At 46.8% G+C, this 17,387-nt stretch overlaps 1 protein-coding gene and 1 long non-coding RNA gene across 3 annotated transcripts; one reads left to right on the forward strand and one right to left on the reverse strand.

Annotated features, from left to right (window-relative positions):
* Positions 1 to 6,710: 6,710 nt before the first annotated feature.
* On the reverse strand, positions 6,711 to 15,604 carry C1H8orf76 (chromosome 1 C8orf76 homolog). 2 transcript variants are annotated; one of them, XM_063173678.1, is made up of 6 exons: positions 15,479 to 15,604; positions 14,959 to 15,054; positions 12,427 to 12,570; positions 11,118 to 11,584; positions 8,109 to 8,241; positions 6,711 to 7,000 (listed from the first exon to the last, which is right to left on the reverse strand). In XM_063173678.1, the coding sequence occupies exons 1-6, from the start codon at positions 15,590 to 15,592 to the stop codon at positions 6,794 to 6,796; spliced, it is 1,161 nt and encodes a 386-aa protein (XP_063029748.1). In that variant the 5' UTR covers positions 15,593 to 15,604; the 3' UTR covers positions 6,711 to 6,793. The 2 variants fall into 2 exon arrangements, with proteins under 2 accessions (XP_063029748.1, XP_063029740.1); XM_063173670.1 differs by having other exon boundaries at positions 11,118 to 11,635.
* An 11-nt stretch (positions 15,605 to 15,615) lies between these two features.
* Positions 15,616 to 16,585, forward strand: LOC134427660 (uncharacterized). Its single transcript, XR_010030210.1, has 2 exons — positions 15,616 to 16,052; positions 16,234 to 16,585. It is a non-coding gene; the product is annotated as an uncharacterized LOC134427660 (long non-coding RNA).
* Positions 16,586 to 17,387: the final 802 nt, after the last annotated feature.

Here is a 17,387-nt window from a genome sequence, read left to right on the forward strand (position 1 = left end):
CAGGCCTCCACAAGCTAGTGATAAAGGGCAACGTTCCTGGGCAGCTGCAGGAGCTGTCAGGAGGGCCATGGCAGGTGCTGACCTGCCCTGTCCATCTCCAGCAAGGGAAGGGCTCCAAACTCAGCTACCACTCCGTGCACCCTCCCCAGGGCTGGGGATGACAGCAAGCTGAGTGCTGCAGGGGAGTCACTGGAGGGAAGGGGGGTTGATGACAGCAAGCTGAGTGCTGCAGGGGAGTCACTGGAGGGAAGGGGGGTTGTCCAGGGGGAGCTGGACAGGCTGGAGGCCCACGTGAACCCCATGAAGTTCAGCAAGGCCAAGTGCAAGGTCCTGCACCTGTGCAGAGCAGGGGGTGAATGGATTGAGAGCAGCCCAGAGGAGAGGCTGGGAATTCTGTTTGGTTTATTGGACATGAGCTGTGCACACACAGCCCAAACGTGCCCTGGGCAGCATCCAAAGCCCCATGGGAAGCAGGGCCAGGGAGGGGATTCTGCCTCTCTGCTTTGGTCACTCTCTGTAGTGACTCAGGATCTCATTTGGGCTTTGCTGAGGCTCACTGGATTCCCCTGCTGCCCTCCTATTTTGTCCTGTTTTGTCCTGTTTTGTCCTATTTTGAAGGAAGATGATCTAGGTGAGGCTAAAAAGCTTCAATAAATGTAGCCTATACCAACCTCCAGATTATCTACAGAAGTGACTTTCTAATTAAAAGTGATTTTTTGGGGATGTTTAGACTTTCTTAGAGTGGGAGGACCTGTGGAGGGCAGCAAGGGCCTCCAATGGGTCCCAGCAAAGCCCAGGTGAGGCCTCAGAGCACTCTGGAAGTCAATTAAGTCCCCATGTGGGCCTGAGAAAAGCCCCAGGGCTTTCTGGAGGGCAATTCTGCCCTGTCAGAGCAGCACTGGTGGTGACAGCAATGAGGACACTCCTGTCAGGGCTGGTTCTGTGCATGTCCTCACCATGGGAGCAGAGAGCAGGCAAGTGCCACTGCCCAAGGGACTGCCATGTACCAGGAAAGGAGGTTTAGCAGGGCACCAGGAACCCAGAGCTGCTCCAGCATTCACACCCTGGCACTAGGCTGGATGAATAGGCTGGGCTTGGCCAAAGTGTCCCTGTGTCCCTTCCCCAGGCAGAACTAGCCCTGCAGGTCTTTCAGCTGTTGTGCTGCTGTCCTGTGAGCAAGTGCTGCCCATTAAGGTGGTTTGGAATGTGCATCCTGGTGCCCGGACATACAACTCCCACCGGATCCACCAGCAACTGCTGCTCACACTGGGGGCACCCAGAGGAGCCTGTGCTCCAGGGCACTCCCTGTGCTTGCTGCCTGTGAACCTGGGAGCATTTCACTGATTGCTTCCTCCACAGGCTGCTTCCAGTCCCCTGGGACTTCACCTGACTTGTATGACTTCAAGTACCATGGAGAATGGCTTGGCAATCCACCAGCCATTCCCTCAGGACTCCAGGACACATCTCACCAGGCCCCAGACTCAGGGATGTTCAGGTTCCTCGGGTGCTCTCAACCCTGATCTTCTCTCACAGTAGGAGGGACTTTGCTTCCCCAGTCCCTGCCTTGAGAGCCATCAACTCAAGAGGCATAAGAGGAGAGGTTGCCAGTGAAAACTGAAGCAGAAAATTCATTGAGTACCTCAGCCTTCTCCATGTCCATTGTTAGGAGTTTGTCAGTTCTTCCACAGGCTGTTTTTTGTTTTTTTTCCCTTCGTGACACCAACAGTTGCCTGGTCTTACCCTGTTATTCCTCCTAGAAACAAAGATCATCCAGGTGTTACCCCTCCTTCAACCATTGCACACCACACTCCTTCTCCTTTTCCAGGAGCCTCACTAGGCCTGCCAACTGCACCTCCACTCCATTTTCCTTTTCCAGCCTTGGAAATTGTTTCCAGTTTGTCCTGTGATGGACAAGAAGGTGATGGGGAACAGTGAGCAGGAATGAAGCAATTCTGCCTTACAGTGCATCCCATAGGAGGCAGGAAGGTCAACTGACTCATACCAGGGGAACCTCCCCCAGGGCCAGTGCTCTGAGGGTCTCCCCTCCAGCATTCCAGCCACTCATCCTGACACTGAATTTCATCCAGCTTGATGGCAGCCCTGAAGTACTGTCCATTTTTTTCTAGCTTCCCAGAGTTTCTGTCACCAGTGACCCCCATTTTACCTTACCTACTGAACACCCAGTGACTGATGAGTTCCCCAGTGTCAGGACCTTCCCAGGTAGTGTGGATCCTGCAAGGACAATTGGGGGAACTCACCCAGTACTGGCTGGGTGAGATGCCATCCCCTCACTCACCAGGGGGGAGCCCACAGGATCCCACCTGGGCTCCCAGATTACTGTCAAAATGGGTTTGCTTGCATTTTTCATCTAGCTTGTCTATGTGTACCAGAAAAAAGGCAGAAGTTGGCACAACTTATTATTGCCTCTAATAATAAAGGTGCCTCTAAGCTGGGAGCACAAGCAGGGCTCCATGTCACAACCCTATTTTTTTCTCTATTAAACTGACTTTATTGTGAACCACAGGTCCCTTTTCTATCCATCTTATTTCCTCCTTCCCTGTGGTGCTGGGGGAGCAGGGGGTGATAGAGCATTGGGGTGGGCACCTGGCAGCAGGCCAAGGTCAACTCCCCACCCAGTGACAGGATGACAGGTTTTAAATTGAAAAAGGGTAGATTTACACTGGATACAGGGAAGAATTTTTTTATGATTAGTGTGGTGAGGCACTGGAACAGTTGCCCAGAGAAGTTATGGATGCCCCATCACTGGCAGTGTTCAAGGTCAGGTTGGATGGGGCTTTGAGCAACCTGGCAGAGTAGAAAGTTCCCTGCCAACCCCCCAGGCAGGAAGGTTGGAACTGGATGACCTCTGAAGTTCCCTTCCAACCCAAATCATTGGGTGATTCTGTGATGAAAACTGTGTGAACATTTCTAATTACAGCACTAACGAGGTCCCTCACCTCAGAGCCAGCAGCAAACACTCAACAGCAAGACACAGAACAGTGTTTGCACACAGCAGTCATTCCAGGAGCATCAGAGCCAGCAGCACAGGGTCCTGCCCACAGCACCTGTACCACAGGCAAGTGTTTAAATAACAAAATCAAACCTCAGGAACTGTTAGTGGATTCTCACTTGCAATTTGCAATACTACAATTTGCTGTTTTACTCAGAATGGAGTAGTGATGCATGTGCTAATACCAACAATAATATAAAAGCCAAATCATGAAGAAATCTATTACAGGCAGATGTAAAATTATGCAGAAGGTAGAGGCAACAATGAAGCATTCAATGGAAAATGGAAATGCAAAGCCCCTCTAGAGACACGATCAGAAACAGAAAACTGGAGTTAGAAGAGGCACAAAAAAGGGAGAGGCAGTCCAAGAAAGGAAGAACTGAAGTAGCTGAGATGAGAGATAGCCAGGCAAAAATGGGACAAAGGAACATTTTATAGCCCCAGTGCAATAAACACTGGCTATTTGAACAGTAACTATGTGACACACTCTGAACAGCATTCATCTTCTTTTCTTTGCACTAGTTAAAATCAACATTTTTGCTTTATTATTGTTTTTGAAAATACTGCCTGCTCTTAAGAGCTACCACTTGTCCTTGTCAGTGGGGAGTTAACCTTTCTGTTCCCAGCTTAAGTGACAGTGTCAAGTCAAACAATCTGGACAGACAACAAAAGGTCTCCAAATCACCTTGGCTAGCTGCTGTGTATTTTGGACATCTCAGTTGCAAAATGACAACGTTTGGCAAGTATTTAATTTGCTGCTAAAACAGTTCCAATGCTGTTTGTGAAGCCAAATAATTTGGTGAGTTTCCATTAAATGTCTATACAGACCTGGTCCCATAAAAGCTGGGTTCTGATGTCCTAACAGCTGAGACAAAACAAATTACAGCCTTTTTATGTGGCCACTCATGACCTTCAGTTCAAGGAGAAAGTGGGAGACGTCCACGTTTCATTTTTTTGCTGACATATTTAGCATGAAGCTTTCCACATTTGCTGTCTTTGCTGTAAGATTCTCCTGTCAATGCCAACATTGTAATTAATTTCCAACACATTGTGGACAGTCTCTTCTGAAGAATTACGACACCTCCGAGTCTGGAAAGCCTCCCCAGCCCTTCCAGCGGGCTGCTCGGCGCTGAGCGCAGCGCGGCACACACGCGCACCCACGTTCCGCCCAGCGAGCGCGCGTGACTAAGGCCAACCTCTGGTACAGGGTGAGAGCAGCAGGGCTCACCCAGGGCACCTGCCAAGTCATCCTCTTTCATAACCAGCTGCCCAGGATGTGCTTCCATCACACTCACTCACCCGACTATCACAGGTAATTTGACGTGACTGAAGGCAATATTCCATTTTTCTGGAGAAGTTTCAGTCAGCTTAGCAGAGGGCTAAACCACACCAAGGGTTCAATCTCTTCATCAGTCACGCACACGAAGGGATGGAGTGCACCCTCAGCAAGCTTGCAGATGACACCGAGCTGAGTGGTGCAGCTGACACACCTGGAGGATGGGATGCCATCCAGAGGGCCCTGGACAAGCTCAACAACCTCATGAAGTTTAACCAGAACAAGTGCAAGATCTTGCACCTGGGTTGGGGCAATCCCTGGTACCAATCCAGGCTGGGCAGGAACAGACCCAGAGCAGCCGTGCTGAGACCTGGGGGTGCTGTGGATGAGAGCTGGGCATGACCCAGTGTCACAGATATTTTTTCATAGAAATCCTTTCTTTGGGATTTGTTCATCTTCTGGGAAGCTGAGGCCCCAGAAGAAGAATGTAAACAATTGTTATCGGCTGCTGTGAAATGTAGCAGGTGCCCCTGTGATTGGCTCATGTTCCGTGTTTACAATTAAGGGCCAATCACAGGAGCAAGCTCGGTGACAGATTCCCTGGACACAGAACTTTGTTATTCATTCTTTTCTATTTTATTCTTAGGTTAGCAGCCTCTGCAACATCTCTCTTTATTCTTTTTAGTATAGTTATAATGTATTATATATCATATATCAATAAATCTAGCCTTCTGATCATCAAACAAGATTCTCCTCCACTTCTCTCACCCTGGAAGACCTCATCAGGTCGCTGTAATAACCCAGCAATGCAGCCCAGAGAGCCAAACCCGTCCTGGGCTGCACCTAAAGCCCTGTGGGCAGCAGGGTGAGGGAGGGGATTCTGCCTCTCTGCTCTGCTGAGACCCCACCTGCAGTGCTGCACCCAGCTCAGGAGTGCCCAGCACAGGAAGGACATGGCCCTGCTGAAGTCAGTCCAGAGGAGGCCACAAAGATGTTCAGAGGGATGGAGCCCCTCTCCTCTGAGGAAAGGCTGAGACAGGTGGCTCTGCTGCCTGGAGAAGGCTCTGGAGATCTCACTGGAGCTTTCCTGTACATAAAGGGGGATACAAGAGAGCTAGAGAGGGACTTCTTACAAGGGCCTGTAGTCACAGGGCAAGGGGGAATGGATTCAAGCTTAAGGAGGGCAGATTTAGTTTAGATATTAGAAAGAAATTCCTTGCTGTGAGAATGGTGAGACACCAGAACAGGATGACCAGAGAGGTTTAGTGGCAGGTGTTCCTGCCTGTGGCAGTGGGGTTGGAACTGGATGACCTTTAATATCCTTCCAATCCAAACCATTCTATGACTCGTGCTAGGTTCCCTAATCAGTATCTTAAAGCTTTGAAATTCATCCAAAAGTAGCAGATACAATTCACACATGGTGAATCATCATTCATTTGTGAATTATTTAAGGTTTTGGCACTCTTTAGTACTCCAGAAAGAAAATACAGGAACACATGAAGAAAATGGACAGAAAAGTACGTCTAAGACACTCCCAGTTTTAAATTACATCCATTATAGCACACTTTTACAGAAAAATTAAGTTTAAGAGAAGTTTAAGAGAAAATGGAGGAAGAGCACGCCGTGTATGTCTGAAATATAAACTGTTTCAAGTGAAAGAAACTACAGGAGGATCTTTGCCCTCTTCTAGGTGCCCAAAGCACAGCAGCAGTGCTTGAGAAAGCAAAGCAAAGTGTTATCACTGACAAATGAAAGCACAACAGACGGAGCTGGATGAGGCAGAAACAACACTGCCAGTTTTCACAGCAAAGATCTTCCTTGCTTTTACAAAGGATATGATCTGACTAAACACTCCTCAGTACATATAAACAACCTTGTCAGTTTTTCTCCTTGTCTAAGCACTGAACACAAGACTATGGCATGTTTGATGCCTGCAACAAACACTTGGCTTCAAAAGGAGAAAATCTCCTAGTTTTTAGTTAAATATTTATGACTTAGATTTCCTTCCTAAAAGATATGGAATTAATGTTATTTCTTAGCAGAAATATATTTGAGATTTCTAGCAATCTGTCTCTGAACAGGAAATCATTATAACATAATTAAGAAATACTAAAATAATTACTTAAGAAAGTGGCTGATTCCATGGCTCTAAATGCAACAACATCAATTTTGATACCAAGAAACTTTCAAATTGGACAAGAGAAAGGAAGCTTCCATCCCACCAGCACTGCAGGCCTCCAGACAATCACACACACTTCAAGCACAAATTGGTGAGGATTATGATGGAAAGCTACCTCTGAAATCTTGATTTTACACTGTATTCCTTATAATTTTAAATACAAAGAAATCAGTGAACAAAGAAAAGGATGAAAGGTCAAGAGTTTAAATACAGAGATCTATATCTAAAAAGAAATATGGTAAGAATTCTTAAAAATTGTAAAATGAACTTTATTGCATGTATCATGCCATAATAATTTGGAGATACAAGAATAAATACAACAAAATGTCTATGTTAGCAAAGGTGGGAGATACATGTCTGAATAAAATTGTCCATCTAAGTGACATAAATCATCTTGGAGATTACTAAACCATTTGATTTCAAATTCCATGACTGAAGCAGTTACCAGTGATGACAATGCTGAAGGGCCTATGCATTTTACCTCACCCTGAAACTCCTCTTTTAGTTTTTCTGGTATAAGATCCTGCCCCATAGCCTGCAAAAAGAGTAAGAAAGAAGGGAATCAAGAAAATAACTTGCAGAGAAATACCTAACATGGTATTATCATATCAAACATGGCATTAATAAGAGATCTTTACAGGCAAAGGCCTTGTCACATGAACCACCCACCATCCTGCAGAAGTTTCCAAGCCATGGTGAAGGTGCCTGCCTTGGCATTCTGTGTTCAGGGAGAGCTGAGACCAAAACTCAGCCCTGCACAACCCCTCCAGCTCAGGCTGCACTTGCACAGGGGGGTTTCACTCTGAACAGCAGCAGAAATCTCAAGCAGCTCTGCATTCAGTGCTCACCTTGCATCAGCATCAACACTGAGCTGCTCCTGGGGCATGTCCGAGCACGGGGAGCAAGGAGAGAAGTTTGTTTTTCCAGCCTTTCCCAACCCTGAGCTAGCCTGTGTGCTACTGCCCTCTCATGGATGCCATCCCTGACTGCCTGCAGCCCAGCCGTGGCTTGGCTGTCACTAGCCTAAAGCTGTAATGCTGACAGCAAAGTTAGAAAGAATCTAGCTGGCTTTATTTTGATCCTAATGATAAAAGTCAGAAGCTCTTTAAATAGCACTAAAAATGTTAAATCTCTGTGAAGAGATTAAAAGCAATATTGCTCTCCTCTGTTATTTTTTTAAAACTAGTACATTAAACAAAACTAAAAAATGCAAAAGAAAGTCTCTGGATTTTCTGGAAATACTTAGTACTTTTTATGCAAGTGTTTAATACTGCTGTGGCCATCAAAGTAATCTGCACTTCCATTTCAAACTAGTGATTCACTTTGGGGCATGAAAAACTCCTGAGATAAAATGTAACTCCCAGGAAATGCACAGTGCTGATGCATCTGCAAATACAAGTCCAGTGAGAAACTGAGCAACACTGCACATTCCTGAAAGGAGAATCTCAGCAGATCAGAGACCCACCTGTGTGACACAGGCCAGGGCAGCACAGGCACCTCTGTCAGCTCAGGTAACACCCTGCCTGCAGCTGCCCCAGCTCATTCCTGTATTCCTGTAGTGAGCTCAGGGGAGTGTCATGCTTTGGGCACAACCAGCCCACACAGAGAACTCAGACCCTGCACACAATGAAACATCCTCTTACTTTGGTCATCAACAGCAAGGAGCTTTCATCAAAACCAAGGAGAGCCACTTTGTCATCAATTTCTTTCTGACATTTTCTGTTATTCTCTAGCACAAAGGACAGCTGTTGTGACTGGGTAAGCTGAAGTAAAAGCCTGCAATGAGAAAGACAGTTAAAAATCGGCACAGCTGGAAAAAGAGTAAGTCAGCACACCTAAAAACAACCAAAATGGTTAATACTTTAATTAACACTTTAAAACAGTTCTTCTTCCTGACTTTTGCCTACTGCAAAGAAGTCAATACATGTGTATCAGTCTACCATGGATATTGTATATCTGTGCTATAGAACCACTGAGAAGTATTTTTGAAAAACAATGTGCCAATAGCTCTGGTTGCTCTATGCAAACATTTCTGTTATAACATTTTTATAACATTTCTGTTATATTCATCACACCATTCCAAAGTGAGCCTGGCACCTGTGAGGCATCATGTCCTTACAAGACAGCAGCACATTTGTGCCTATGGAACCTGAAAAGCTACAAATGTGAGGGTTTGGGCAAATATCAAACATCCTCCCACCCAGGCCAATCCTGGATTATTTTCTAAAAACAGTCACCAGTTTTATGTTCCAGGCAGTGCCCCAGAAGTCACAACCATGACCTGCTGAAGGTTACACACTCTGCCCACAAGAGGGGTTTATGTCACACAGGGTCCTGTCACCAACTGCTGGACCAGCAAGAACAGTGGCAGATCCAGAGTCCTCCTCAGACAAGGACTGCAAAACAGGTCAGCAGAGGGAATACCCAGGTATCTCTGCATTTGTCTCAAATCCACTCTCAGACATATTTAAAGGTCTTATGCTTATTTTACACTTCAGGAACTCTGAGACATATTGCACTATGTCCTGTGAACTCACTGAAATTCACAACAGGCATTATTGCAGAGATAAAAAATCAGTTTTAGAGAATTTACCAGGGTCTAGAGCAGGGTCACAAAAGTGATCAAAGGCCTGGGAAGCCTGCCATTTGGACAGGCTGAGAGAACTGGGTTTGGCCAGACTTGAGGAAAGAAGGCTTAGGGAAGACCTCCTCACCATGTTTCAGTATTTAAAGGGCAGCTATAAAAAAGATGGAGACTCCCTTTATACAGGGAACCACATGGAGAAGATGAAGGACAGTAGGTAAAAATGTTAATTCTGGGCAGATTCCAACTGGACACAAGAGGAAAGTATTCTACAATGAGATCAGTCACTGGAATAATCTCCTCAAGAAAGTTGTGCATTTCCCAGTGTTGGACATTTTAAGATTCAGCTCGACTGGATGCTGGGCCATCCTGCCTAGATCATGCTTTTGCCAGGAAAGGATGACCCTTGAGGTCCCTTCCAACCTGCAATTCTGTCATTCCACAATATTTAACCAAGGGACCATTAGAACTCAGCAGTGTTGTAGCTGAAAATGTGTTTAATTCAAGCTTTATGCAAAAAAGAAAAACAACAAACTTTTTTATCCCATTTACTGAAGTTAAGTGGAGCTGGTGTTATAATAATGGTGTGCATTTTTAAGGAAGACTCAAGAACTGAGATGAAAACTTTCATTTGAACACTATAAACATCAAAATTTACAAATGTGATTTTCTCAGTTAAAACTTCACTGAATTTTCAGATGGTGGATTGGTTCCAAGCAAAAATGGAACATATTTTTAATTTATACAGTACTTTTGTTTCAAAATTTGCATCAAGGTAGTATTAAAAAAAAAGAAGTTTCAAAGAAAATTAAGCAAAAAAATACTCTAATTTTTTTTCAAAACCATGAGAGTCAATTATTCATGATGTATCAACAGAGAACCTTATTTCCTACAAAAATCAATGCTAACATCCCTTTTCCAGGTGCAATTTATCCTGCAGATACATTTATACAAATCTAGATCCCACTTAAAATCCAACAGACCTGAAAATATTAGACAACCTGCATAAGCCTTGGGCAGGGGAGAAGCTTATCCTGTGTATCTGCAAATACAAAGCACAGTAACACTCTGTGAAACTGTGCAGCCAAGCAAGGAAATGCCACCATTTAGAACTATCTCATTCTGAACCACACACACTGAAACAAGCTACACAAATTATTAAAATAAATGTACCTTCAATATTCAGTATCAGAGCTAAATCAATGAACTTCTTCCAAGTCACAATTAAAGTCTTCATCTCTTAGTCTGGAGTACAGTTAAAAGCTGCTATTTGGGCTTATTTCATTTCTTAAATCTTGCCCCAGCAGGGCAGTTATAAAGTGTTCTCTGTAAACATTTCTGGACATTCATAAGATGCCTTTAAAAACATTCAATGACTGATACATTACTGTGAGGCAAGAGGGGGGAAAAAACATCCAAGATTATTTTAACAAAACCAGTTCCTAATTATCTCTTTGAAAGATTCTGTTTTGGGGATTTTTGCTGCACACAAGAGTTTTAGGAAGAGGGAAAAGAAAAGGAAAGAACATTTTAATGCAGCCCTGTCAATCAGTTGTCACAGAGTTCATTTTCCAGCCTCATCCATTATGCAGATTGGGGTATCATTATAAAATACATTTTCACTCAAGCATGAGGCTTCAAGCAAATAAGACAGGTGGCACTCACAGAAGGAAGACTGGCTATGCCTTCCCTTTGGGCACTTCTGCTTCTGCATCTTTAACACCAGACCAGGGAACAGCAATGGTCTAGCAGGAGCATTTGTTGAAGAACAGACCCTTTTGTATATAATTACTTGAAGAGATTTATAAGCTCATTAAAAAACTCTTTACTTGTCAGCTGTGGGTGACACTGGTTTACTCTTTCCACTCAGATTCAGCCTCTTCACAGCCACCACACTAAGCAGATTTTGCATTTTAGATCTGAAGCAACAGTAGGGTGCTTCTAAGTTAGTGTTGAAACAAACACTTAAATTGAAAATGCAAACTGAAAACAAAACCCGGGAAAAATATGCTTTACATTGTTCTTGACTGAGAGAAATTAACATTATTCTAAGAACACACAGAGTTACCTTGCTCTGATAAACGAGGCACATGCTTTTATCCCAACTTTCTTTAACATGCTCTGCTTCCAGGCCTTGGAGCCTGCACATTTCTCCCTGTCTGTCCATTCCATTTCTCCTGAAGTGCAGAGGAATTCTTTCACTACTTGGCTGCTGGGACAAGTCACTGCATTCTCCCCCTTTGTTTCTGCAGCAGGGCTGAGCCAAGGGCCTTCCTGCTGGCCCTCTGATCTGTGAGGCTGCAGATCAATCTCTCTGCCAGTCAGGGTCTGGAAACAGCCATTACTTACACAAACCTCTTCAGACTGATTTAGGCTTGCTTCTGTAATGACCAATGGAGACAAATTCTGTAGAAGGCTCATATAAGCTTCAGCAAGTAACTTCCAGAACCAGGGATTGAAAGGATGTAAGCAGATCAGCTGCTGCACACACATCATCTTTTTTTCTACGTTTTCCAGCCGCTGGTAAATGGAAAGCTGCAGGTTGAGAACCGTGGTTAAGTGATCTGTGTTAGTGGCGCTGTTTCTCTAGAAACAAAGATCACAGATTAAAACCAGGAGAAGAACAGAATCGTGCTTCAGAGCCTAAGAAAATGTCTCCCTGAATAATGACATACAAATATCACAAGGTAATTTTTAAACTGTACAGAACGGTGCTTTTAATTTAAAATGATACAATGGGATACAGATCTTGCACAATCAAGCTGACAGCATTCCCTCCAGGTGCCTTGTCCCAGTCTGAGAGGCAACAAGGTCCTAAATGCTGTCATTTGTTTATGTGCCTTCAGAGTGTTCTACAGCTGCCTTTCTTTGCAGCATAAATATCTTTTACATAAAATAAAAATCATCAGTAATATTCTAGCAGAGTTCAGAGCCTCTGAACTTTTTCCTTTGTGGGAAAAACTCAATTTGTGGTTGGATACTCTTCTTGGTGGCAGTTTGGCAGCAAGTATATGGAAATAGAAGGGAGTTTTGAACTGTCACTTGTATAGTGGAAAGATTTAAGCACTCATTTATTCCCTTTTTTATAATTCCTATTACATTGCATTAATTCTGCCTGGCAGAGCATGATATTTAGTCCCTTCCAGGACTACCAGTTTCCCTGCACAGGGAGCTCATTGTGGTACAGGGTGTTCCAGTTTCTAAAGAGTGATTATATCTGCAGTGACAGTTACCCTCTGTTTACCAAATACTCTGAGCACTGAACATCCTGAAGGATTATACACATGAAAATTATTTTTCCAGAAAATGGTTTGTATAAAAGAACTACTGGCAATGTTTTCATGTTCAAAGCCTAAAAGAAAGACTGCACTCTTTACCATTTTTTCTGCAATATCCAGAGCCTCCTTGTGCCTCCCCAGGCGAGATAAGCAGCGAGCCTGGCCCTCCTGGACGTCGCGCCTCATTGCAACGTTGCTGGCAGGTAAGAGCAGCAGGCAGTGTGAGTACTCACACAGGGCTTTCTAGGGGCGGGACAGGAAGAAAGGCCAACAAAACAGGGGAGATTTGCATTTAAAAACAAGCCTGACAGCACATTTCCTTTAGGAATACAGTCACAAAGGGAACTCAGAACCTGAAGTCCACATTTGCATTTCTCCAGACTCAGGCACCACCTGTGTGAGCCAGAGACAAGGCCCCAGCAGCACACAGCCAAGGCCAGATGGGGATGAGCAGCCTCAGTCCTAGCTCAGGGCAGGCAGGATTCACCACACAGCTGGGAATGCTCTTGTCCACCTCTCTCCCACCTCCCCTGATCCAGAAGGGATCATCTGCTGCCCTGGGTAATAAGTGACACAAGGGGTCCTTTCCCCCAGCTCAGTGATCTGAGTGCTCATCCTAAATCTGTGGGGCCTTCTTTCAACACCATGACATTCTCCATGGGAAGGTCTGAACCTGCAAGGACCTCACTTCAAATAATCAGTAAATCAGAGAATACCACAAGGAAGGTGAATCTCCATTGTTCCTGTAGGCTGGTTTTAATGTACTTGAAATAAATATTAATTGGGCTAAGGAAAAAGGCAAGAATGAGCAATACTTCTGCAGCTTAATGCTCAGGGCACTCACCAGGACTCCAATTAACATTTAAATACATTAAATTAAGTATTCAGTGAAGCTAAGTCTGGAATCTTGATTTCTCTCCCTTTGTGTAAGTGCTTAGAGAGAAGACTAAAGAGCAATGCTCATTCTCCCATCTCTCAAAATGAGTATTTAATTATTCCTTGCAAATTTTAATGGTTCTAACAGAAAGAGCTTCTAAACACCCTAAATACTTCCTAGCAAAACGGCTGGAATATTTTTCTTTCCTGATGCTGAGCTCACATCCATTCTTAAGCAAAAGAGGGAGCTCCCCTCTGCCCAGTGCATGCAGCAGCCACTGGTGAAAATGGATCACAGGGCTGAGGACAGCCCTGTCTGCCTTGCTATGTGACAAAGGGATAGAACCTGCTAAGGTTCAGGAATTATGAATCCCAAGCAGATTCTACAGTCATCTATATCCTAAAAACAGGCACAGCTTAGATCACTGCTGTCCTTGACATTTCCTATCAAGTGGCCTATCCTGAAGTAAAAAACTGATGATTAGAAAAGAGATTACTATCCTATTTACATATTTCCAGCCCCCTTTCTAAGATCAATGCTCCCAAATCAGTAATTTTATGTGCAGTCAAGCTCTGGTTCTTGTTCCACCAGAGATCTAGGTTAGCAATAAAACTGAAAATATTTCTAACATGAATCACTACAACAGAAAAGAGTTAGGAACCAATGGTCTGTTCTGTTTAGCAGCTAGTCTGACCACAGCCTGAGGCAGCTCTGCTATCAGCATCCTTTTATGAATCCCTTTAGGGCATCTCAGCTGAGACTAGAAAATATCTGTCAGGTATACACAGGGCTGCAGTAGTGCTGAAATAACATTACGATCACTGCCAACTGAGGTACAAAAAGATCTACAAATCCAATGGGCGAGGCAAAAGGAGTAGAGTCAGAAGTCAGCTGGAGGGCTTTGAAATCAGGGAGCCTGGAATGCAAACCAGAGGCTGGAAGAAGAGGCAACACCTGAAACAAGGCCTGGAGATGCTGACTTCAACCAGGAAACAAGGTAATGAAAGGTTAGATCCTGCAACTAGGACTGCAGAAGGCAGGAGAGCACCGCTGGTGAGGAACGCGGCTCAGGGCATACACAGAGGAGGGGTCTGGAACCACTGCGGGCAGGAACAGAACGGGCAGAGCTACAGGGGCCCTCCGGGGCAAGCGGGCAAAGGGACAGACACGGGCAGAGCTACAGCGGCCCTCGGGGGCAGCGGGGGCGGCAGGGACCTGGCACAGGACCTGGCACAGGACCTGGCACAGGGCACGCAGAGGCAGCTCCGCTACCGGCAGGATCCCGAGGGCCACCGCAGCTCTGCTCTAACAGCGCGGGGAGCTCTGAGGAAGGTGAGCCGCAGCCACGCGGTGCCAGCGATCTGAGCGCCTTCGTGGGACACGGCGTTATCGCCGTTCGGCGCTCAGACACCCACACGCCCGACTCCGAGCACGGCCTGACACCGCTCTGCTCCGGCGGAGCTGCTGCGCTGCGCCCGCCTGCCGGCGATCAGTTCCGGGGCAGCGCCGCGCTCCTGCCCGGCTCGCCGCAGGCTGACTGCCGGATGGGTCACGGCAGAACGCAGATCCGCTCCGCGGCCCGGCCCTGCCCGGTCAGCACGAACCTGGAGCGGGATTAACCGCGGCACGGCCGCCAGACCCGCAGGCCGCGGTACATAGTGCACGTTCACCCTGGCGCAGCGCATCGGGGACTGCAGGACCGCCCCACTCTGTGTGCCCACAACTTCCCCGGCCCCTGCGAGCCCTGCAAATACCTCGAAGTCCCGCTGCCGGAACGCCCAGTCCGCCCGGAACTTGCTGCTCGTGATCCCGCCGGCGCCTTCCCCCGCGTCAGCCGCGCTGTGGAACCACTGCGGGCACAAACAGAGCACACAGAGAGCCGTGAGGGGCCGCGGAACCACTGCGGGCACACACAGAGCACACAGAGAGCCGTGAGGGGCCGCGGAACCACTGCGGGCAAAGACAGACCAAACAGCCGTGAGGGGCCGCGGAACCACTGCGGGCACACACAGGGCACACAGAGAGCACACACAGAGCCGTGAGGAGCAACAGAACCACTACGGGCACAAACAGAGCACACAGCCGTGAGGGGCCACGGAACCACTGCGGTCACAGACAGAGCACACAGAGAGCCGTGAGGGGCCACGGAACCACTGCGGTCACAGACAGAGCACACAGAGAGCCGTGAGGGGCCACGGAACCACTGCGGGCACACAGAGCACGCACACACACAGAGCCGTCACGACCAGCCCTCCCGCCGCCCCATCTCCTCACGCCGGGCTCGCAGCGCCTGGCCCCGCACGCAGCCCCGTCCCCGCCGCCCTCCCGGCGCTCCCGGCTGGGCGCGAACAGGGAATCCTCGAACTCCGGGCCCAGCACCGGCTCCATCGCCGCCGCTGCCGCCGGCCCCGCTCGGCGCAGGGGGCGGAGCTCGGTTACCGCTCGCCGAAAGGGAAGCGCTTCCAGCAACGAGCTCAGCTACAGCCCCGCGCCTTGGTACAATAACCGCGTGATTGTGGCGGTACGCTGTCAGCATCTCGTCCTGGTGGCTCTGCATAGAGGGAGTGGGAATGTGCTTTGGTAACTTTCCCATTTTCACTTCTGTCTCAAAACAGAAGATCTGAACCTGCTCTAGGTGACCCTGCCTTGGCAGGGGGTTGGACTAGATGATCTCCAGAGCTCCTTTCCAACCCTAAAAAGTCTGTGATTCTGTGAAATTTCAGGCTTTCCACGACAGGCTTTCCCAGAAGACCCTACAGTGTGCCGTGGGAAACGGGGACGCAGCAAAGCGAGCACTGATCCCAGAGCTCCCTCAGGATGCCAAGACTCGGGCACGGCGGAGAGCTCTGTGAGCCTGCCTGCTCTGCTCGTGGTGCTGCTGTGCACAGAGTGCTGTGGTTTAGGGGTGCTGCTGTGCTGGGCTGTGTTTCAGGGGTGCTGCTGTGCTGGGCTGTGTTTTAGGGGTGCTGCTGTGTACAGAGTGCTGTGTTTCAGGGGTACTGCTGTGCTCTGCTGTTTCCTCTCTCCAGTCCGTCATCCAGGAAGGTCCATTGTGTCCCATCTAAGCACCACTCGGGTTTGGAGAAGGTGAGCTGAAAAGTACTTCCTTAGCCTGCAAAATGGACTAATGAATTTGTTTATACCAAAACACCTCTTGAGGCCAAAGTAGTGCTTGTATATATGATTTGAAAGATTTTCTTCTAGAAGACATGTAAAACATGTGGTTTGCTTTTGATTTTTTTTCTTTTTATGTTCTTAAAATACTCTTCCATACCAGCAGAGCTGTGACTGGATATAGCATGACCTGGCATAAATGTCAGGGTAGAAACTCAACTCTGGTAGTTGGATTTGATCAGAAAAATAAAAGTAAATTGATGTTTCTTTTGCTTGTAAACTTGCTGTTTGGCAAACAAGCTCTCCAGCACAGAGGAAACTGCTCAGCTATTAAGTCTTGAGAGAATCAGGAGTTTACTTGACATGCTTCAGTCTTTCTGTTGAAAGTTTCAAGGTAGGTGAGGACAGTCACTTGTATATGCACCTCAAAACCAGCTGGCTTCCTCCTGCCTTCAGAGAGGCAGGCAAAGCACATGGGGGTCAGACTGTGGAGGCTGGCACAAGTGTCTGAACTGTTTCAGCACCTGTAGTGCCCCTCATATACACTGAACACACATTCCCTTTCCCCCTACTCCAGGACTGGAGGTCATGCGGGAACACACCCATCTGATGAACAAGGCACAATAATCCAGAATGACAAATGAGCACAAATCAAAAATAAGAAAATCCAAAAAAAGGAACATGAGTAATCAAAGTGAAATGTGGCCACAGCTCAAAGGAAAATACAAAAAGCAAGGCATTCCCAGGGGCAAATCCCACAGCAGCTGGTTGGCTGCCAGCTTGGATTGCAGAGTCCTCCAGGGCTGGGGGTTTTGATTATCGTTTCTTCAGAGGGCACCAACGTGGCCTACAAAAGGCTCTGTGTTGCAATGCCTTTGTCTGGTGAATCAGTGATAGGAGAACCACAATTCCAGAGTGCCACACAGGGGGCCTAGCAGCTGACTTGTGTTTTCAGTAAGTCATGGGCAAAGTTTTGCCTCTTTTCTTCATTTCTTCTTTCCCTGGCTCTTCCCTGCCTGCCCTCAAGACATTTAAAAAGCTCCTCATATATTAGTTACAGAAATGAAAA

Source organism: Melospiza melodia, chromosome 1, assembly GCF_035770615.1.
Source record: "Melospiza melodia melodia isolate bMelMel2 chromosome 1, bMelMel2.pri, whole genome shotgun sequence".
NCBI lineage: Eukaryota > Metazoa > Chordata > Aves > Passeriformes > Passerellidae > Melospiza > Melospiza melodia.